Source organism: Pleuronectes platessa, chromosome 18 (assembly GCF_947347685.1).
Source record: "Pleuronectes platessa chromosome 18, fPlePla1.1, whole genome shotgun sequence".
NCBI classification, from domain to species: domain Eukaryota; kingdom Metazoa; phylum Chordata; class Actinopteri; order Pleuronectiformes; family Pleuronectidae; genus Pleuronectes; species Pleuronectes platessa.
The window spans coordinates 12,831,792-12,855,136 of NC_070643.1; the positions used below are offsets into that span (position 1 = coordinate 12,831,792).

General features: G+C 43.1%; 1 protein-coding gene across 2 annotated transcripts in view; it reads left to right on the plus strand.

The window, feature by feature from the left end:
- Nucleotides 1-23,345, plus strand: part of elmo1 (engulfment and cell motility 1 (ced-12 homolog, C. elegans)) — a 107,932-nt gene that overhangs the window by 55,846 nt on the left and 28,741 nt on the right. For both annotated transcript variants that reach the window (XM_053446131.1, XM_053446130.1), the window contains exons 12-16: nucleotides 810-932; nucleotides 1,816-1,944; nucleotides 3,151-3,255; nucleotides 4,995-5,103; nucleotides 17,739-17,875. In XM_053446131.1, coding sequence (XP_053302106.1) covers nucleotides 810-932; nucleotides 1,816-1,944; nucleotides 3,151-3,255; nucleotides 4,995-5,103; nucleotides 17,739-17,875 — 603 coding nt within the window. The remainder of the gene's footprint in view (nucleotides 1-809; nucleotides 933-1,815; nucleotides 1,945-3,150; nucleotides 3,256-4,994; nucleotides 5,104-17,738; nucleotides 17,876-23,345) is intronic.

The window sequence follows — 23,345 nt, forward strand, 5'->3', positions numbered from 1 at the left end:
CCAATATCTCAGGACGGATGTTCATACCTGGTCAGAACCAGGCCTCTCCCCGTCTGTCTCTGTGTTTGTTGCTGTCTGTCTCTCCCTGTGTTAGCCTTTGTCTCTCTTTCTGTCTCGCACTCTCTAATTGTCTTCGTCTGTCTGTCTCTCTGTTTGTCGTCGTCTCTCTGTCTGTCTCTCCCTGTGTTTATTTTTCTCTATCTCTCTGTTTGTGTCTCTCTCTCTGTTCGTCTCTGTCTGTCTCGCTATCTTTGTCCCTCTCTCTGTTTATCTTTGTCTCTCTCCGTCTCTCTCTGTGTTTATCGATGTCTCTCTCTGTTTGTCCCTCCGTCTGTCTCGCTCTCTTTGTCCCTCTCTCTTTTTTGTCTTCGTCTCTCTGTCTCTCCGTGTTTGTCTTTGTCTCCCTACCTCTGGTTTTATGCTTCTGCACCAGTGTGATATCAGAGAGGGAAATGAAACCTGCCACTCCTGCCTCTGTCTCACCTCCCTGCTTATTATCTCCTGTTCTCTCTTTCTCACACCTGCTCTCTTTTCCCTCCTTCATCCTCTCCCTCGTGTTAAATCTTATGTCTCCCTCTCTTCTGCCTTCATCTGACTTCGGCTTCCTAATCCTCATTATTCACTCCCAAATCCTCTTATTCTTCTTTGTTATCTCTCACCGTCTTCCTCCAAAAATCCACGTCTCGCCTCTCCGACCTTAAAACCCGTCCTCTCTCCTTCCCCTTTTCTTTGCACATCCGACACCTCTGTCTTACATTCTCCCGTCCCACCTCCTCTCCCCTCCTCTCTTTGTCCTTCACACCATGCAGAACGTGATCCGGAGCCCCACGCCCATCAACGATGAGATGGCCCACCAGCTGTATGTGCTGCAGGTGCTCACCTTCAACCTGCTGGAGGACCGCATGATGACAAAGATGGATCCCCAGGACCAGGTGGGGACTGGGAACAGTGCAGACACAAGTTGGGGTGGATAAATGAGGGCGTGCTGGAAGGGTAAAGAGGGGAATGTAATTTCACAGATATGGTAGAGTGAATTCTGTAATGGAAGCTCATATGAATACACAATAGATATTTACAACTCTGTGTATGAAATATATAGAAAAATAAAGTAATCTTTATTAGGTAATAATTTTACGGAAATGCACATAAAGTAAAGCTTTTGTACTTTTCTCATTATATTTTAACGGCAAACCAATAAATATATATATGTAGATGGGGTACAATAGAGGTATATCAGGCTTTCTCTACATCCATGTTTTTTGTTATTAGGCTCAATTTACTGTGTTTTTTTTGTCTGTTTGTTGGATTTTTGTTACCAGTAAGAGAAATCTAGAATACCACCAGCCTTTTCAAATCAAAAGTACGAATGTCAGAATTGTATTCAGAACACGTTTGTCCAGACTAGTACAGCCAACACAGCACAAGTAACTTTATTACAAAAAAACTCAGTCCCTGCAGGTATACGAGGAACAATTTCCAAAAAGAGAAAAGTGTTTCTCACAGAGGGATCCCCCAGCAGGACAGGCAGGCATGCTACAGCTGCAAGAGTAAACAATCATTCATCTTTTATTCAACAGCTTGTGGGCGGTTTGGGCCCGATCCGGCCATATTTCAAAGAAATAAAAAACCTTACTTTAGGTTTGGCCAAGGAATGTAAACAGTTGAGAGACATGGCTGCTGGCCAGGCAGCCTTGGGCACTGCAAAACCCCAGACAGTGGAGATGAGACTGATTCCTAAATTTACAACCTGTTGAAAGGATGAGAAGACGGATCGAGTTATGAGCATCACTTTAATATTCTTCTCTGCGTGTGCAGGCTCAGAGGGACATCATCTTTGAGCTGCGGAGAATTGCCTTCGACGTGGAGTGTGATCCTAACAACAGTGGCAGCATTGAGAAGCGCAAGTCCATGTACACCCGCGACTACAAGAAGCTCGGCTTTATTGTAAGTTTGTGTTTGACAAAACCTCAAAGTACTGATACTGAACACCCCCCCCCCCCCCCCACACACACACACACACACACACACATAGGACTCAAGAAGGAGATCAGCAAGGAAAACAAACACTGTCTGACCACAAGGGAGACGGATAATTGTACATAATTGTCCTTCACTTTAAAATGTGGAAGTTTGTGTGCGTGCGTGTGTTTGTGTGTGGTATTACTCATGTTGTGGGGACCATAGGGACGTGTGTGTGTATCTTATTGGTCTAACTGTAGCATAACAACTCAACTGGCTTGGTGTGAGCTCACATTTGTCTCAGGGCTCTTCCCTGCACAATCCCACTGCAGAGTGTTCAGCCAAGATAAGGACAATTGGACGCCTTCGTCTCCACCAGTGTAGAGAAAAACCCTAAAACCCTAAAATCCTCCTTAGCCTGCTTTTCATGCTAGACAACACACACACACACACACACACACACACACATGAACATATTGTATATACACGCATCTGCAAGCCATAATTTGTAATCATCCAGAAAGACCTTATCACTGCGAAAATAATTGATTTTCCTTTAAGTGCCTTCAGGTGTTTTAAGTGGGGACTGCTGCACACGCTGGGATATCTTTCATGGCTCCTTATGAGAGTGAGGGTATTGGTCTGTTTCCGTTTGGAGCCTCTAAGTCCGCTTCATGTCAGGCAGAGTTACAAAACTGATGAGCCAGATCCTCCAGTTCTCTTTTCATCCTCTGCTCCCTCCTCTTCCTCCTCTTCCTCCCGATTTTCCTTTTCAACATCCCGTATTACCTTTTACTCTCAAGAACCTCCTCAGAGTGATGTGTGTGCAAATATATCCATGCTGTTAACCGAAGGTGGAATAAGGACAATGTATGCAGTCTGTATCTGTATATACCATAGTATATTCAAGTGTGTGTCCGTGTGTGTGTGTGTGTGTGTGTGTGTGAGAGCTATAAATCATATACAGTACACTTCACAATTTTCTGACTATAATAGTAATAAACTTGTTTCATAATTCAATCATTTTTATGAAAATAAAATCAAGCGCATGTTTCACTCCGATGACGGATGAGGAAAAAAGAGCATGCTCTTCCGATGACTCCCAAAAGAACGAAGCATTAAAAAAAGATATTGTAGTATTGTGTTCAAGTGAATGTCTCCCCCGTCTGTCTCTCTCTGTCTCTCTCTCAGAACCATGTGAATCCAGCTGTGGACTTCACCCAGATCCCTCCAGGCATGCTGGCTCTGGATAACATGCTATACTTTGCCAGACATCACCAGGACGCCTACATCAGGGTAAGAATGCTCGCACACTTTCATGTGCGGTTGTGCCCCATGTAGACACACCAACACACACACTGACACACACACTGCCCCGCCATTTTTGGTTATTTCTCCTCGCCACCTCCGCCTCCTCACAAACTTCCTTCCCTCCGGCTCCTTCGCTTGTGTCTAGTTTTTGGCTCAAACACAAATTTTCTTTCCGCAAAAATGGAATTTCATGAGGCTGCTCAGCCCAGACAATAGAACTGATTTAATTCCTTCCAGTGTCATTCAGTCATTCTTACACTGACAGTCAGCAGGACTGCTTTGGTTAATAGACTTGTGATGAACTCAACTGCTGTCTTCAATAGGATGTTAGCATAGAGTGAACATAAAGATGGACGACATGTCTCCACTTCCTCCCGCCATCTCGAAGGGAAACCAAAATATCCTACACACCAGGGATAGATTCAGGGAAGGGGCCAGGGGGGGGCAGCGGAAATCGTATTGGCCCCTTAACTCATGGTAGCATGCTCGACCAATCGCTAGTCAGTCTTAACTGTTATTAGTGATGTGTCAGCCAGTTTACATATGTATATAAGGTACTATGCAGACACTACATGTGCTTAAAAGTTATTAATCATACAAAATCATACAAATTTCGTTCTTGTTATTATTGTTGTTATTATATTACCCCCGCTTCCACCAACTGCAGATTAGAACACATCATTTATTAATATAGAAGTGGTTTCTGGTTTATATCCATTCTTTTTACCCAGGAAGAAAGTAACCGATGCTTTGAAAGTTCAATCCAGACTCGCCACAGTCTTCCCATTCATCGATACCTCACACATTATGTTCCCCAGTAAAACTACACAAGGCCAAGATTGATGATGACTATGTGTCTGTTTGTGCGCTCTGGCATTATGCTGGTGAGTAACTCTGTCTCCGGACCTGAGAGAAGCGATGTTTGAGCGGAGCCGAGTCAGCCGACCAGAGGGAGAAAGCAGAGCCTCCTTTTCCCCAAATTAAACTGTCACCGGCGAGAAGGATTGGGACCGTGATAGCCTCATTTAGGGAGCGCTGCAGACTTCTACATAATTAGGCTGATTTCATTCGCTGTAGAGATTTCACTGATGTGTTTTGCCTTCCAATCAGATACCTGTGAGGGTCAGATAAGGTCAGATAATGACTAATAGAATCAGCCATAATGGAATTGTTGAGGGCAAAATGACCTTGTAAGCCAGTGTTGTTCTGTAAATGGATGCCAATGTAAAAGCAGAACACACTGATAATGCACACGTCTGCACGGAGACAGCCAGTGGCCTTTTGAACATGATATTTCAAGAACGCCTTGAGGGAATTTCTTCAAATTTGGTCCAAACATTCAGTTGGACTCATGAATGTTTTGATTAGAATTTGGTCATCAAAGGTTAAGGTCAGTGTGACCTTACCTTGTGAATATGTTATCTTAAAACTCCTCAAAAGAGTCCTTTCCAAATTTGGCACAAACTTAGACTCACACATTAACTTATTAGACTTGGGTGGTCAACGGTCAAAGTAATGATGGCCTCACAAAACATGTTTTTGCCTGTTGGAAGAAATATCCAAAGTCTGGAAATTCTTCAAAATGCTGTTTATTCTATATATATATAATGGAATGATTGGACTGTAAGAAGTGAAAATCATAATTCTTTGACTATTCATTTACCCCTGATTAGATGTGCTCCTGATGTACCTCGTCCTGACTCATTGATTCTTTGTGTTGTTAGATCGTCCTGGAGAACAGCAGCCGAGAAGACAAGCACGAGTGTCCGTTCGGCCGCAGCAGCATCGAGCTGACGAAGATGCTCTGTGAGATTCTCAAAGTGGGCGAGCTCCGTAAGTGGACATTAGCACCCAGACCCAGACCCCGACCCCCTCCACCTTCAGTCAACAGCAGATGATGTCTCTTCTGTGTCTTACGTCACTCATTTGACAGTTGGAGAAGCACTGCTTTACCCACGGAGATGAATGTATGTACTTGAGCATGTGCGTATGGATTGTTTGCCTTTTGCGTACACATCCTCCCCTTCCCACTAAGATGAAAGCAACCATTATGCTCAGTAATTGTGCTGCTGGGAGTTCATTATTCAGTGATGCACCTCAATCCATTTAGCCCCTCTCAGGCTAATATATTGCCTCTGGGGGGCGCGCTGCACAGAGACAGAGAAGCTCTGCCCGCTTTCACTCCGAATTGATCCGAAGCGAGGGAGAGGGCATGTTTAGCTCACTTTTAAACCCACTTGCCCTTTTCATCTGTGTGTGTCTTTTTTCTCCTCAAAGGATTTAGACTTGGCCACATTGCAGCGTTCTCCACTCTTGTTTGTAAATTGCAGTTTTGGACTTTATGTGAAGAACAGTGTCCACTTCTGTTTCTCGGTCTTTGAGTAATATTTAAAGAAATTCACCCAGATTCTCTCCTCTGTGTTTGACCGTAAAGTCCCGGCCTCAGTACAAATAGAAGATAAGAAGGTGCAGTCATATTTTTTTTAACATTTCCAAGCATATTATAATGTGCCTCTCCTTTTTTAATATTCTCTTATCTCTGCCAGACTTTGCTCTAATGCAAAATGCCTCCATCTCCCCCTCCGTCCTAATCAAATTCTCAGCTCACACTCAGCAAAAATAAATGGACACAGATATTTAGTTTTAAGTGGAAGGATGCTGTGTGCAGTGTTTAGTTAGCGTAACATTGTTACCTGACAAAATGGCTCTGACCTGGAAAAACTGGCTGGGATGCGTGGAGGGTCTTAGTTCAGGTGAGGAGACAAGTCATGTCTCCTGTGGTGTGAAACAACCTTATTTAACACACACACACAGACACTGAGTTCTTTGCTTGACTTCTTTCATGCTACATTCTAATTACTATGTTTTTGTTTCAAAAAGCATCATCTCTGCTGCGTATGCTCACCCAGCGTCCACTCTACTCCAAGCTTTGGAAACACTGCTGTCCCCATTTTAGTTTGAAAAGCCCTGCACTGGGTTTAGTCTGGACGGGCAGAAAGGGGGATGACTGGAAAAGCTACTTACAACCTCTTGCTGGTTTGGTCTTCTAGGTCACCACGTAGCCTTCCCTGATTCGTCAGACTCCTATCACATGACCCCCTTCCGGAAGAAAACAATCTTCTGTAGCTTCAGCTATCAGTGTAGAACACAACATGGATAATCACTTACAAGTGTTTCTGAGCCTCTTGTCCCTGCTAACAGCCCAGTTTACGTTGATTGTCACGGTTTCAGATGTGTTAGGATGGACAGGGATTAAAACGGATGTGGAAATCATTTTAGTTATTAAACGCCATTTAAAACGAAAACGTAGTTGTATGGATGTAGCCTCAGGGACCTGGTTCATACTGGTTCTAAGTGTTTGTGCCTCAGGGCTTTGATCCAGTGGATCTCATTAGTTTTTATCCAAATATGAACCACTGCACACGCCCTCTTGACCTTCGCTCTTAACAGACTAGTATTGCTTCCCTTTAATGTTTTGATATGTCCGCTGACCTCATTCATGTCAATATCTGCTATATATATGTCTGATATAAGCAACCATAACTGTCCCAAAACAGGGAAAACATCTGTATCTCTTTGGCTTTTCCTCAGCATGTAGATGAAAGCTTTTTGCAATAGAGCTAAATCCCCGGGATGATTGCCAGGGAATCATTATGAATGAGATTCTTTCTGAGAGACTGGGCAGAGTGCACGATTTCAGGAAACTTAATCAAAGGATGTGAATGTGCAACCAAACCTCAAAATCTGCTCCACATTTTCTACCCTACTTTATTTTTGCAAATATTTTTACACCGGTGAAGATACTCTTATGTTATGGTGCTATGATTTTCCCTGCCGGCCTGAAAGCTGGGGTGGTATTATGGTGGTGACCTTGACTCGTAGCTCTGGGCCTCTCGTTTCCCAGTGGCTGTATAATGTCCTCTTTACCGTGTCTGTCAGCCCCGGAGACTGTGGCTACTATTAATATTTATGACGTGTTATACTGTTTGTGTGTGCATTTGTAAAACGGAAGAACAGATAAGAATTGGTAAGGTGAACCTATATGCTGCAGCACCTGACCTATCTGCCCATAGATGCTGTCTGCTGCCACAGTAAGGGCAGCTACACCTGCTTCAGACGTGACAGGATTCCCGTAAACATAAGTAGGTCTTCTGTGGGCACGCCGCAAGAGAAAATAGATGTAAGGGGAATAAAACGAATTCCCTTGGAGGAAACTGGGGAGAGGAAAGACATGTTGAGATATATAGTTATATATATATATATATATTTATACACACACACACACACACACATACTGATGTTGTCCCAAATCCTCATGTTCCCATCTGTCTTTGTCCCGACCCTAGTAAATATTTGCACAGACTCAAACTCACAGAGCATAATATGCATCTTATCCTCATGTGTCCCAGAGTAGTCGTAATCTGCACTGCGTCTTCTCTTGTCGAGGGCTAAGTGCATTTTCATACACACCCCATTAGCCCCGTGTATATTAACACACACTAATGAATGTATGAGGAGGATGAATGTAACATGGGCCTGGCAGGTGCTGTAAATGCTTCGTGGGTAACGGCTGGTCATTAGAGGGAAGCATGAGAATGTGTGTGTGTGCGCGTGTGCGTGCTTGATGCAAGGGGCATGAGTGTGCATTTCCCAGAGGAAGGCTGGGAGAGAAATGAGTCTGAGCTCTGCACCGACTGTCATTATTCGCGTTGACCTTTCCACAGAGAAACAATGAAATACCTGACACTAATGAGGATGTTGGAGTGGCTGTCTGTGCCTCCGTAATGTTTTATCGGTTTGGATAGCGTGGTATTTGAGTTGGAGTAATATTAGAAACTGGGGTACATTATTTTGCCAATAACTTGACATGTAACAATGACATTTCCAGCCGGTTATTTTTCTCAAGTGCACCGGTTCTCACACTGTGTGGACAACACGTCTGCATGAGCCAATCACGAGAAGAAGAATTTTTCTGTGTCAATGTTTTCTTTCGATGCATGTGTTTTCTTTGGATGGAAATGTTGGTCGATCAGTCAGTTCATCACTGTGAGCCTTTGAGGATGAGTCATAGGATGCACTCGAATAGCCAATTTGTCTATTTTAGAAAAGTTTCTAACTGAGTGCAATGATCCAGAATTATCTCCTTTAGTACATGAAACACTGGACCATTATGAAAGGAGAAGCTGCTGCCCCACAATTCCTTGCAGCACTCACATTTAAAGCGATGCAGCATCATAGTAGCACCACGGCATAACCACGTAAATATGATAACACCTTTTTTAGTCTTGTGACACAATCTAACACTAATTTAAATCCTCACATGAATGTTTCATTTCCAAATCCAGGACCCCCACTACCGCCTGTGGTAAGAGCCTCCCCGAGCTGCTAGCTTGGCTTCACACTTTTTCGTTTTGTTTGTTTACACATCGTCTGACATCATCTTACTCCTCACGTATAACCCTGGATACTGCACATAGGTCTCAGCGAAGCAGGACATATACAAAGCCTGTAAGAACAAGGTAATACAACTGTCAGTGGAGATGTAGGCTACCCACTAAATCTTTCATAGTGCTGAGAAAAACCAAGACCCAGCGCTGCTCCAGAAAACTTCATCAGAGCCAACCAGATCACCAGAGCAATGTAATTCTCCATTTAAAAGTCATGGTTGTCTTTTAAATTTCGTGTCTATAAATCCAATCCAAAAACCCCTGGTGCAGAAAAGAAGACTTAATTTCAGCCGCTTCTTATTTCTTTTTTTCTCACATTTTTCCAATCTCTGCTTCACACCCCTCTGTGCACAAGGGCAGAAGAAAGAGACAGCCGATTAATTGTGACGGCGGTGATGTCTTGGTGGCTCATTTGCTCGATGTGAAATGTCAGCTTGGCTCCGGCAGGGTCCAGACACTCTCTGCTTGTTTTATCATGAGGTTAAAACACCAAGGAATGGTCGGTTTCCCTCGGGAGGCTGAAGTTGCCTTTTCTTCCCCCATCTCATCACCTACAGCTCTTCTTGCTAAATTTTTTTCACTCCTCATTCTTTCGTTCGGGGCTTTTATTTACCCTCTGCTGGTCTAAAGAACACCTGTCCATCTCACACTTGTACTCGTTGCTCGTGCTTTCATGCTGCAGCGTTCTTTCTCATGAATTTGTCACTGTTAAACCACAATACAAAGAGCATTTGACTTTTTCACAAACAACAGGCAAGCATTGCAGTGACAGTTGCACTTTCAGGTCAACCGATTCCCTCCCATTCTAATTCATCTTCCCCACTTTCAGACGTTTCATTGTTGAAATATTTCTATGCAGATTTGCTCTGGAGGACAGAGGTAAGGCAGCTTGTTTGGTTGAATCATCTGTCAGCGCGGCCAGATCCTACATAATTCATGCCACTATCCAGGTGTCACTCGCTCCGCTCCCCTTCTTCCATTAATTCATAACCTTTCTGTTTCTCTCTCCCGCTCCTGCACTTGTTGTTGCCCTGCTTTAGACCCTAAAAGATTAATTATCCCACCGTGTTCCTGTCGAAGCACAGGGCTTAATGGAATCTGCGTCGATGAGGCGCCAACCATGACTTTTTCTGACTCTCATCTTTGAGCATGGAATATTTATGAAGTTATTTAGAAAGGATCGGTCGTTGGGAGTAATGGCCCCGCTCTGTGATTCGCGGCGTGGCGTCTCAGGGCTGAGATGGTGAGCCGGGCAGGTCTGTGAACGGACACACACGTGTTGGCTGACTCATACGTGAAATAAGGTCTGTGCAGGCTCCAGACTGACGGTCACATATGTTTCTAACCGTCTCTTCCATTAGTGGGCGATCAGCCCAGGTCAGAACAAAATGCCACGTTCAGCACCATGGACAGTTCTGTCATACTACTTCATGTGGAAAATGGGATTGATTTTATTTTTGTTTCCTCTCAAGGACAGTATTATAGATTGTATCTTTCTTTTTAATCACAATGTTAAACGTATCAGAAAAAATATGTTTTAGGTTTCTTTTATAGGTACTTTGTGTTGTATTTTGTTTATGTTCAGGGTAGTTTTGCTGAGAAATGCCCTTTTATCAATATTTGATAGTAGGAAGATGATTCACTCGATGTGAGGGTAATTACATACAATAATAGTTTCCAGCTGGACTGGACGTAGTATGTGCCAGGGCAACTACTATTACTAGACAAAGGAAGTATATAGTTAGCAACAATCTCAAGCCAGCTTTTCTGTTTCTTCTATATTTTTCTTGTACTTTTTCAAGACTAAACAAACCCCCCCCCCCCCCCCCCCCCCCTCCTCCTCCTCCCTCCTCCATAGGCCTCCCTTCATAAATCATGAGCGAAGTGTAGAAACCCAAGCATCCCTCAAGTCGGGACACAAGCATCTATTTGGCGGTCAGCAGCAGCCACTTCACGCAGTTGCAGCCTTGTGTTCAAGAGGGCGAGCCTTCTGCAGGGTTCTTCCACTCGGTCGCCTCAGGCATACATCAGTGGAGGGTTTTTAAATCGAAGAGCACAAATAACAACAAACTTGACAGATGGCCGCTCCGGAATCTAAACTGTTTAGCATCCTTGAAGTTACTCCGACTGCCCCTGTCACTCCTCAGCAACCCTCAGTGGACTGAAGGGATGCGATGGTTGAAACCAAAGCCCACCTAATGACACTGCTGCCACATTTGTTTTACTTTCACTTGTACTTGGAGCTCCTAAGATGTAATTTACCATCAAGCTGTCACCAGCATGTCTGCCTCATTTACACCCTCAAACTTTATTTTGGTTATTTCTTCCCTAAAGACACCTTAGTACCAGTAGGGTGACGTCTGACAGGATAACATTCATACATATACAACATTTTGAATACTTAGATAACATGAGGTGATTGTGAGAATAAAACCAAACTCCATAGGGATCTACTGATAACTTGTTTCAAACCAATTTGAAACAATTAAGCTTTGGCTCTTCCGATGATACTGAATAGTTAAATAATATCTACCGATGCAAAATGTGCAGTGGTAGAACAGACCTGTCTACTTATACACACAGTTTGGCTGCAGTTTATACACCAATCTGATACTTTCTCACATGCACTTTGTGATAAAGCCCTTAAATCTGTCTATTTTTAGAAGTGTAATTATGATTTTTTTTTTTTACATATAAGCTGTGTTTTTGTGTATCAGCCAACACAGTATGTGCATGTAAGCTGGAGAGTTTTCTTTTGTTTTGCTACGATGAAAAGATTCTGAATCTGTGCAAACTCCGACAGATTGTGTGTTTGTTTGAGTAACGATGACTCACAGCGTCTGATCCGAGTGTTCCCTTCAGAAGAAACCGCCATGAAGTGTTTTTTAGTTTAAGATGTGGTCTTTGATACATGCGTCCAGGGGCAACTCTGACTCGATAGAAGACTCACAGCTGGACGTGTGGTTACATAAGCCTCAGATTGTGTTTGTGAGAATCTGAGGTGCCTGTGAAAGCAGATGCTAAATTTGCTGGCGTCGTGTTTCGGCACAGAGCGCTGATGGATTCTCCACATGCCTCCCTCTTTGTCTCATTTTCTCCTCCCTCCATCTGCTGCTCCCCCTCTGTCCTCTAATGCATCTTGACCATCGTGGGGTACTCGGCATGCTAAAATGGTTTAGTTATGCAATTAGAAGCCGCAGAGGGGAAATAAGGCTTTGACTTTTTAGTGTTTGCATCCTTGTCCAGTCCAAGTTCCTCTTACGCTTCTCAAAATAAAGAAGAATCATGAATAAATGACACAACTGCATACCTATATGTGGAAGAGGCATAGTTTGCATTGCAAGTGCAGTGATGCTGTGGTGTTTTTGCTGCAGCATGATAACACAGTCAGCCTGCGAAGTCATACAGCAGTGACTGGAACGCAAAGATGGTGCTGACACAGCTCCCAGGAAAAAAACACACACACACACACTTGCAATTTTATTATTGTGAGGACACTCATTGACGTACTGCCTCCCTTAGCTAACCCTAACCCTACACAAACTTTAACTTCATTCTAAACCTAAAATCTTAAACAAAAAGTTCTCTTTCCCAAAATAGTAGACACACACACACACACACACACCCACCCACGTCACAGTTGGACATCAGGGCATGCTGGTATTGTAATTAGACTGAGGATGACACCTTTCACTGTGTATTCATCATGTGGCATAGCTGCAAGGTGATTCTGAGGGTTGTTTCACTTTATGCCCACAAACAAACAAATACACACTGGACCTTGACAGGTGTCAGGGTGGCATTCGTCCCCACGTCTCGCTCACACATACAGAGGAGAGGCACAAACAGACACACAGCCACAGACACAAACACTTTCAGACACACACATGATTAGTCACCTCTGTCGTGCCCAGGAGTCATGTGAGTGGTGGCCAGTTGAGTAATTAGCTCTTGAGTTGACGTCACCGAGCCACCGGAGGTCTCACGTTGAACGGACTGTGGTTGGAGCATGACAGGCGACAGCTGTCCCACACTTAGGCACACACACACATATACACACACATACACACAAACAAAGTCACATATCCACAGCAGGGGAAATTGCCGTGACCCCTGACCTCAGCTCGAACACAAACAGGTCCCGGTGGACGGGTAGAAGGGGAGAGAAATGACAGGAGAGGAGAAGCGTCTGCAGCCTCTGAGTCATTTTGTCTTTATGATGATATAGTGCGATGTTGTGGAGCATCACTGCACCGATGTGTCTAATTTGTCTGAAACCAATGACTTGGAACGACACTCGGCCTACAGAGCTCATGACGCATTCGTGTCCTGTGGTTCTGATGAAGAGCTTGAGCTACCGAGGCAGACAGACCCTCACGTTAGCCTACCAGTTGTAATTCCCAGATATGAATAATGGACATTTCTCTCTTGATATTTTCTCCATTGAAAAGAAATGCGTACACACATCAATAACAACATAACTTTTTCAAAAGTTTGCAAGGGGGGGGAGTGAGGTTGCAATGAACAATATTAAATGTTTCTTATATTGATCATTATCAAGCAAGATAAGTCAAACTTCTGCTAGTTCCAGATTCTCACATGTGACAATCAGCATTTTGTTAACGATATTTTCAATAGATAAATGATAAAAGCTTTCACTCTGAAATGTCTGTCTACAAAACACTGACTCCCTGCCATGTCCAGGGGAAGTTGTAGTGGAACTCTTGAGTAGGATGAAAATTAATGCAATTCTTTTCACCTATGTGTCAAATAACCAGATGTGCCATGAAATCTTTTCTGTTTATCGATTTTAAAGATTCATGAGGTCCATGCAGACATATGGTCCAGCACATCGTAAACTGGTCATCGCAGTGTCGTGTTACCTAGTTCATGGGTGGTACAGGGACCCAACATCTGTCTGTGCAGATGGATGAAAACCATTGTGGGCAAAGAAAAAGTCATCGCAGCCCATTTTCCAACCGTCTAAATTTTTCTCCTCTGGACCCATATGCTCGGCCGAAAAGCGTAATAAATTGTGATTTAAACGGAGAGAGAGTTCATATCTACCCCGCTGCTCTGTGGCGTGTGTCATCCAGCTCCAAACAGAATTCAGTGTGTGTGTGTGTGTACATGTGTGTGTTCATGTGTGTCTGTGTGCGTGACCCAGGCTGTGTGACTCATCCATCAAAAAGTGTCAGACTCCCCGGGCACTCGATGTGTCCAGTTGTCCAGCCCATCGCGATGACCACGTTAGCCTGACTGCTGGAGACGGCTGTAATTTCAGGTGGAAGGAATGAAAAGAGGTTTTACGTAACTTGCTTCAACCAATTAGGAGCCCAGTTCACGAGTTGCGTTGCTGCAGGTTTGGTAGCTGTTTATTTAACACGGGTGTCGGCAGATGCGGTTTTCAATATCTAGTGTTGGTATCATACAGCTAAACTTTTAAGGGAAAAACGACAATGAATTACTCTGTAGGTCATCACTGCTTGATTCCTTCACTCATCACTCCTTAGTACTTCATAGTAGTAGTACTAATAGTGTTCAATAAAAAAGAGAGTCAATAATGTATCTTTTGCATTTTAAGTTTATTGCTTTTATAGTATACATACATTCATTCATACATACCTACATTTTGTATTTGTGTGTCTGCATTGTCATTCACATGCATGCAGTCTTGAATGTGACACACACACACACATTTAGCTGTAGTCACACTCAGATTAAGGTCACTAATGATTTAGGGCAAGAGTTGCAAAGAATTGTATTTTTCCTCCTTTTTCTTCTTTTCTTCTTCAGTACGATCGTCGGTTTGAAGTCAATCCAGCTACAAAGCCGCGTCACTCAGTGTTTTGGATGCTACAGAATTTCATTGTGTTTAGTTTTATCATGGCAGCCTACGTGTCAGTCATGATGGTGCTGGAGCATTGCTCTGGTTAAAATCCAAGGCTTGTAAGCCTTAAAGCCATAGTTACCTAATCACAGCAACATGACTTTGCACTCACTTAGTGCCATCTCTGCTCAGGCAGATCATTTTAAGTGCATTTGTGAATTGTTGAGGAGGATTCAGCTGTGACATTCCAGCCGGCTGGAAAGAAGCTGCAGCCTCCGCAAAAGAAGTTGTTGATTTTTGGTTCTCCCATATGTGGACTACTTATTTGAAAGAGCTATATAGTAGGACACATTCAAACAGTTGGTGTTTCCTCAAGGCCCAATGAAGTCTAGTGCAGTCTGTTGAGATGGTGTTGTTCTGGCTCTGTATTTCTGTGTAACTATAAAGTTAAAATGCTGACTTCCAGAGCGTTTACATCCACATTCAGCTTCTTTAACTCTCACCCCTAAGGGTAAAAGTGAAACATCTACGTGTCACGATATCTTGAGTGTCGGGGTTTAAAAAAATCAATAGAAAACAGGCTACACTGTATGTCCTAGACAACAGTTTTCCCATCGATAAAAATACTACAACCAGTGTACTGCTGTGTTTTCATCGCTGGAGTCTGCAGGAAAGATGCAGAGCAGCTGCGCCCAGATTTCCCCTCTTAAATTATTTCCTCAGTGCAGGTGAATTATGTTTGTTTGATGAAATATGCAGTGATCCACACTCTGGAACCATTGGGGTAAGTTTGCGGAGAGACTATTAGAATACACAACACTGTTTGTGAAACGCACAAAGGTTTTAGAAAACCCAGATTTTCCCTGTTTTTATTGAGACTAAAGCATTAGAGGAAACAATGGTTTCACATGTTTGAAGAGCAGCACAGTCTCCGGACTAAAACCCAATGGAGCAGGTTTGAGATGAATTAGACAGAAAGAGAAATCAAAGTGCAATACAGTACGTTGTTGGGAACAGCATTATTTCAGCACCATTAGGAGGAACCTTCTGAACAATATTTGATTTCCATTGAAGGGAGAACATATCAAGTGTGATGCGTATATATGATTTATTATGCCTCTGTTCCAGCGATTAGGTTTGGTTGGTTAAAGTTCAAGGTCGTGGTGGCCTCACCAGACATATTCCTGGCCTCTTGAATGGGACATCTCAAGATTGCCTTCAGGGAATTTCTTTAAATATTGAACTCAATGTTGAACTGATTAGATTTCACCGTGACCTCCTGTGGGTCAGTCTGCACTGGTTGGCGGAGGCATGCAACCGCAGGACAGCAAGTGTAGTTTATTCTATGATTTCATTTCAGAACCACAAACGGTGAATTATGTAAATTTAAATACCAGATTGAAAAATTGGGGATTGCAGACTTCTAACCGGCAGTTTTGAGCATCAACAGACTATATTGATGTTTTGTCTCATCGTTGTGCTGCCTCACGTCCTGCTGGTTCCTGTGAGAGTTTAATAAAACTGTCTACAGCTCAGCATGGGCCTCGCAGAACCTCAGGATGGAGAAATATCTGTTCAGGCCACACGAGATTGCTCACTGACCGTATCTCCCAAATAAGCCTTGACATGTAATTCCACTCACCTTGCCACCTCAGGGGGCTGTCTATCAACAAACAGTCCATGTATCTCAGAGGTCACAACAAACTCCAACCCTAACGAGAAGTTTTGCAAGTCGGCCGGAAAGGGTATTTGACTGAGGAAGTTTTTTCTTTAATTCGCCCTTTTTCGTCTCTCTCCTGCTTTTTTCCCCCCTCTTCTGTCCCTGAGCGCAGTTTACTGTTGACTAAGCAGCCAGTCAGCATCTGTTTTGGCTCACCTCCATTAGTTTCCTGATCGACTGCCGGCACTGGGAGCACATCCCCCCTGGATTTCTCCACCTCGCCCTTCCCCTTAATCTCCCATCCATCGCTCCGAATCACGGCTCAGGTCGCCTCCGGCCATCACTCATTACACTGTGAAGTTTCAATTGCTGCCTGACCCCCTTTCCATCCAATTTCATGGCTGCTCGTGGTGAGCCAACGCCCCGCTACGGCGTGTGGAAACTCTTTAATTGAACCAACCTTTGGCACAGGACGGCCTCTCGTCTCGGCAAGACGAGAGGGGGACAAATTTAGTTCAAGTGACTGTCAAGCCTTGTGATCGTATCTCCTGGTTGATGTGGTCCGGGCACTCAAGAGCTCTGTCTGGTCCTCTCTCCTCTCGCTCGGATTTTACAAACACGCCCTCGCGCAAATAGCGGGGACTGAAATGCCTCGGTTACGCTGCTAATAAATAAAATCAACCACCTCTGGCTCTGCAAAATGAAAAATCCCAACTTAATCCATTTAGAACAGTGTTCGCTGGTCACAATTTATCTCTGAGGAATATTTTGTTTTTGAAGTTGATGAGGAGCTAAATTTTCAATTACACAGAGCCGTGCTTCGTTGGGGAACGATATCTCATTCTCTGTGGTTGTGTCTATGAAATGGCCTATAAACGCATTAACTTCCTGCCACGTCTGTAATGCATAATCAGAGAATCCCTCCCAGGCCAATTAGATTATCTCCCATGAAAAGTCTCTCTAATCTCATATTACTCTGTTATCTGAATAAATGAGTTATTTTGAATATGAGTCTTGCCTTCGCCGACTGCTGATTTATTCGTCGACGCTCATGTGTCAGAATGATCTTGTATGATCTTCAAATCCATTTACCACTTTAAATGTAATCCAGAACCTTTCAGCAGCAGTTGTTTGATGACTTCCTCTGTAACGTTTTCTGGTTGAGTGATATTTTCTTGCAGTAGCCGTGGGTGAGTAGCATAGTGTGTGTGTGTATGTGTGTGTGTGTCTTCCAAGTTGTTCAGTTATTGCAGAACTGACTGAAACCCCCTTGACTAACTCATGGACTCTAGCCCATGAATCTCTTGAGTTTATGGGAAATGGATTTAGTTTAAAGGCAGCTAAAAAAACTGGAATATTAATGACCACAGGATTAGATTGTTTTTCAAAATTGTACTTAATCCAAACGTATTAAGATTTTGCATTAGGTTCTGGACTAGAACCAGGTTTCACTCTTTTTGCATAAGCACTGGAAATTGTTTTACTCAAACTGCGGCTGTAGGTGATCTGTGCATCTCTCTTGTGTCCACAGCCAGTGAAAACTGCCACGACTTCCACCCCATGTTCTTCACCCACGACCGCTCCTTTGAGGAATTCTTCTGCATCTCCATCCAGCTGCTCAACAAGACCTGGAAGGAGATGAGAGCCACAAGTGAAGACTTCAACAAGGTACGCTTGATCTATATTTGTGTGTGTGTTTGGGAGGTGGGAGGGTCCGCTGAATAAAATCCATCACTGTGTCCCAGTTCCAGTCATCTTACATACTAGGGTCTAATTGTAACGAGTTTGGAGAGCATTCACACTGGCAATTTGACAGTTTAAAGAATACATGATAGTTACACATATATATATATTTATGTATGTTCGTATGATTGAGTGATGTGACATAATGTGATGTTGATGGACTCCTCACAGCTGGATACGGGGGGCGGGAAACCATAAAGCAAAAGATTCCAATTGTGAAACTGGGAGCTATTTTTTCATATTGATGTTTTATATCTGTAGTAATCATTGGCTGGAAGCAGCACAACATATATACAGTTATATAACTCATAACAGATGAACATGCTTTAGAGGTTCCCTGTGAAAGGGCGCACATTGACAGGGGGAACTGCTCACGCTCATCTTATGGACTTTTTCGAGTTATAATATTTATATACATTGTTGTTTTTGTTCCCCTGAGATGAAACATTAGCTGCCTCCTTTGGCTGAGCCGCTGATTAGGCTCCTATGTCTTCATTTAGAGTTCATGGAGTCTGGATGAAGATGAAAAACTTCCTGGCTAACGTTGACTCGCCTCACAAAGGAAAAATGTGTGTGTTTGTGTGTGAGAGCCAGACGGTGATAGTAATGGGGTGTTTATGACAGATATTGTGTGTTGTGGATTCAGTTGGGCATCAGTTGTAGCAGTCAACAGACACTCTGTGGCTTTTCCCTGCTTTGTTAAACTAATTATGATTATTTTATGGAATCAAACATCAAACAGACCACGGTGAGCTTCAAGCCACCACGTGTCCAAGTCGCTGCTGACAAACTCATATTTACAGGCTTTGATCAGCATTGGAAAAGTGCCTCACACACAAGTGAGCCAGTCGGTCATTCTGCGTTTGCTCTGCAGGTTCAGTCCTCTTGGTCCAAGAGGTCTCTCTACTGTAAATGGACACAAACTGTGCTACATGAAGCCTCCAGCATCCTACTGATAAATGTTGAAGAGTTGGCACTTCTTATTTTTGTTGGTGAATGGAGTGATTTTGGTGATGGTTGAGTTGCTTTGTCTTCAGTGAGAGTTAAGTGAAGGAAAACCTCAGAGGGATGAAGGTGAGTCGGAGTGATTATTGTTGTTTGTTGAGTCTTACATGGTGGATTGATTTTTTTTTTTTTAGTTGCTCAGCTTTTGGAGCAACGGCTGTGATGTTTTAATGTCCCTCAAGTAAGTCTTCAGATTTTGCTTCTGGGAAACACAAATAATTTCTTGGTTTGAAACAACTGAAAGTTTTGTTGTTGTTTGTGAATTGTTGGAAGGAAACATTACAGGACTGTGGTTCACTCTAAATGGAGATACAGGTCCTGGGTTTTAGTGGACATCACCTGCAGGTAAAAGGATGATGATGAGATAATGGCTGGATTATTCTTTAGAACTGTTGCAATGGGTTTCCATTATGTGTAGTTGTTTTTTTCCCCATTTCCATTGTGACACAGGGGGATTTGTGATGTACATCAATTAGTCCGATGATTTAAATGCAAAATAAATGGCCCCAAAAGTTGGAGTTTACATAATGGCCGATGTACCAGGAGTGATGAGACCATCTCTAATAGGCTTAGAAAGACTACCTCCTCTCATGTTCTGCTCCACTTAAAGTTCAGCCTCGGGGGGGTTGAGAACAAAACTCACATAGTGTGAAGACACCTTCCCTATAGCGAGCAATCCTATTACCCAATCCTGTCCTTCACACCCCTCCCTCAAAAGGCGAGAGTCAATTTCGATCGGGCCGGGATAGATGATGCTTCCCTCCCCTCTCCCCTCCTTCCTCCCCAACCTCCCCTTTCATCACACGGTACCTCGGGAGTTTGAAATTCAGCAGCAGCTTGTCGATTGTAAGACTGTTTGGTCTCTCGGGCTTCCTATCAGCTAAATGTTGCGCGCCGAGCTCCGCGCTCCCTGCCTCAAACAAGAGGCTCTGTTAGTAACTGCTATGAACTTGGAAACACTCTGGAGACGTCGGCCCCTGTGATGATGTCTGAAAGTTGTCATTTTCCACCTAATTCTGTCAACACGACACAGAGTTGCTTGTCTGTATCCGAAACAGTCACTGACTAGAAATCCCATCAAGTAAAACATCTTAACAATGGAGAGGCGGAAAAATACACAAAGGAAGAGCTTGACATAGATCCCATTAAATCCTGAGCATTAGTTTGTTCAATTTTAATATTAATGAGAAGGATGTGAGTTTTAAGTGCTTCACATAGTCGATAAAGCTAGTCATCAAATCTAGGTTTAAGGAACATGCAAAACAAAAACATTGAAAGTCAAATGAGATCAGATTAAAGCATCTTTAGCTTTCGCACTACAACATGTGAAATGGAAAACGATGTGTGGGCTGTAATGAGGAGGGGGATTTGTTCAGATTCCCAGTTGCTGAAATGTGGGCAAGGCTTAGTGAATACAGAGCGATACAGAGCTCCACTCACACATCCTTTACTTGAGTTGGTACATTAGGAGGCAGAGAATGATGCAGTCATGAATAATTTAGTCCGAACTCTTTTAGAATTGTAAACAATGTTTGTTGCCAAAAGAAGCAAACACACTTCCCTGCCCACGATATCTATCTGTTCACTGCGACAACCCAGGGCCTAATTGGCAAATGCATTAGGTTTTATGCAATATATTCCACCATATGCACTGGGTTAGTTATCTTGTATTTGTCATTATATCATGTCTTTATAAGAACAGGAAAGAAGCAAATAATAGGTTTGGGGTGAGAGGGTTTTAAAAGTAAGAACATGTTTGTAAGTTTTAAAGGAATCTTAAAAAGGTTATTGATTTGAATATACATATTTAACATGATGAATGACATAATCATAACTATGGCAACTGCCACCAACTGAAGGCACTCCCGTCCCGTCCACACTATTGCTGCTGATCCTCTGATGGGCCTCTTGTCAACCTTAAGTAGGGTTGCAAAGGGGCGGAACATTTTTGGTAAATTTCCGGAAACTATCCATGGGAAGTTAAGCTTGGGAATTTGGGGAATTTTGAAAAAAAAAATTACTACGCAAATTAAACGCTGAGCAATAAAAACATCATTCAAAACTCTATTTTAAAGATGTATGGAATGCAGCACAGAATTTCAACCCTGCACTGTGCATTTCTCCATCACATGCACAGATAATACCCAGCATCCTGCACACTACAGCAGGGCTATTGAGGCCTGCTGTAGTGTGCTGGACTAGTCAGGTAAGTTTCGATGATATTACTGGGGCAAATATGTTAGCATGCTGATTGAGGATTGTTCATCTTTGCATCTAGCCTCTTTCTATTCATTTATCAATCAATTGTAAAATATTTTTACAAACGATTCCAATTGTTTGGCCAACTATTTATATCTCAGGCATTGCATTAGTGTTTTTTTACAAACTTTTTTCTATCCTTATTCTACAGAACAATTCCATGTGCACTGTCTCATGTGTGGAGACATTTCCCAGCCAATGTAGAAGGAAGGGCTGTGTACATTTTCAAATACTGTGCAAAGACCTATGTTAAGAGTGACACAAAGATGTAGAAGCATATAGTCAAGTGCCCAAAGTTTCCTTAGGGCTCAAATCAGCTTATGACAAAACAAAATGTTTATATTTATGTCTTTATATGACAAGGTAAAAACAGTTAGTATAAATTACCCACAACATTTCCAGTTTATACCTCAAATGTTCCAAAGTGCAGATTTTGAATGGCTGCAGTTTCTGTGTTTCGTTGTGTTTATGTGTTCATGTAAAACGGAGCATTTGAGAAACCATCACAGCTTATTTTGTTGCTAGACCCAACAAAAACAATGGCGGCTATAAACCGGTTTCTCTGTTTGGTTTGCACTGCTAAGTCTAATTCTAAGTTTACAGCTAAATCCCTGCCCAATATTACTCCTACTACATTGTGGTATTTGATGGATCGTTGATGTAGTCTTTAGCGCCACCTACTGGCCCACCATGCTTGTTCGGGCGTTAGTCTAAGTTTTTTGGGTTCTCGTGTGGATGGAGATATTTTGAATCGAAGGTCATGAGGACAGAGATTTCTTATTTAAACGTGGGTGGCAAAATATCTGTTCAAAGACATATCAGCAGTGGTGTAGACGAGGCCTTGGTCTTCAAGAGTTTGTTAATCACCAGCGGGAAAAGATAGTTTGCACAAATATGCTTCAGTTTTTTTAAACACTCACGATCTTGAGAGATTTTTCTCTGCATTAACATTCAGCTCGACAGAGAAATGTCAACAGCACAATGTGACAGATTTATCTTTTTTATCAAAGGGATTCTGGCTGCGCTGTGAAAGGACTAGTCTGCTCTGGAGCTATTATGTGTGTTGCCATTGAGTGCCTGTGCATTCAGTAAATGAGGATATATCCTCATTTAAGATGTGTGGGAGGATAATGAGCTGTGTCAAGGATAATTCTCAGGCCGTCCACTTCAAAATGCAGATAGTGCACGGCTGTGATTTTCCTGCGGTCGCTGCCAGATCCAAAAAGCACAGAGCTCCTCTGAGGTGTGGAATACTCAAAGACCTTGTTCAGCTTGTATTAATGTTTGGGTGTGCACAACGTGACGCGGCCCCGCGTGTGCACACTTCTAAGACGCCGATGGCTTTCTCATTGGCTGGCTCTTCACGGCTGACTGAACATCGGCCTTGTATGTACACAAAGACACGCGCACACACACACACCAAGTCTTAACATGACAACATTGTCATTTTGACCAAGGCTTAAATGCATCTCAAACAATGAAGCTCTTAAGCCTACACACACACACACACACACACACACACACACACACACACACTGGTAAAGCCACCATACACTCTGTCCTTTTTGTTTCCTAAATGTGTTTAGTAAAACACATGGTTGTAAAGAACGAGGGGTGTTTGTGTTTGTTTCTGTGTTTTTGTGTGTGCTGTTTGTATACAATTTGTATACTGTACGAGTGTGTGTTTAATGGAGGCAAGTGTGATGCTCCCAGGGCACAATGCCGGCCGTCAAGCAACCGTTTCCCCTGTTTCCATAGCAACTCCTGTCCAATTACCGCTGCCTCGCCGCACCACACTCCGGTTCTGTTTCTCTGTGATGGAGCCGCCTCTCCGCAGCATGTGGGCACGCTCGGGTTTACGTGCACATCAGTCTATCAGAGGCTCGTCTTGTACGGCTGCCTGTCTCTTCATCCAAACATCTGCGCCGAGAGCTTCTCCTCCTCCTCTTCCTCCCCACAGGAAGAAAACGGAAACCTTCATATCTCTCTCTCTCTCTCTCTCTCTCTCTCTCTCTCTCTCTCTCTCTATCTCTGTCTCTCTCTCTCTTTTTCTCTCTCTCTCTCTCTCTCTCTCTCTCAAAAAAAAACAATGTAGCGGCTTACAGCCACTCAAAATACCCCTCCTCCTTCT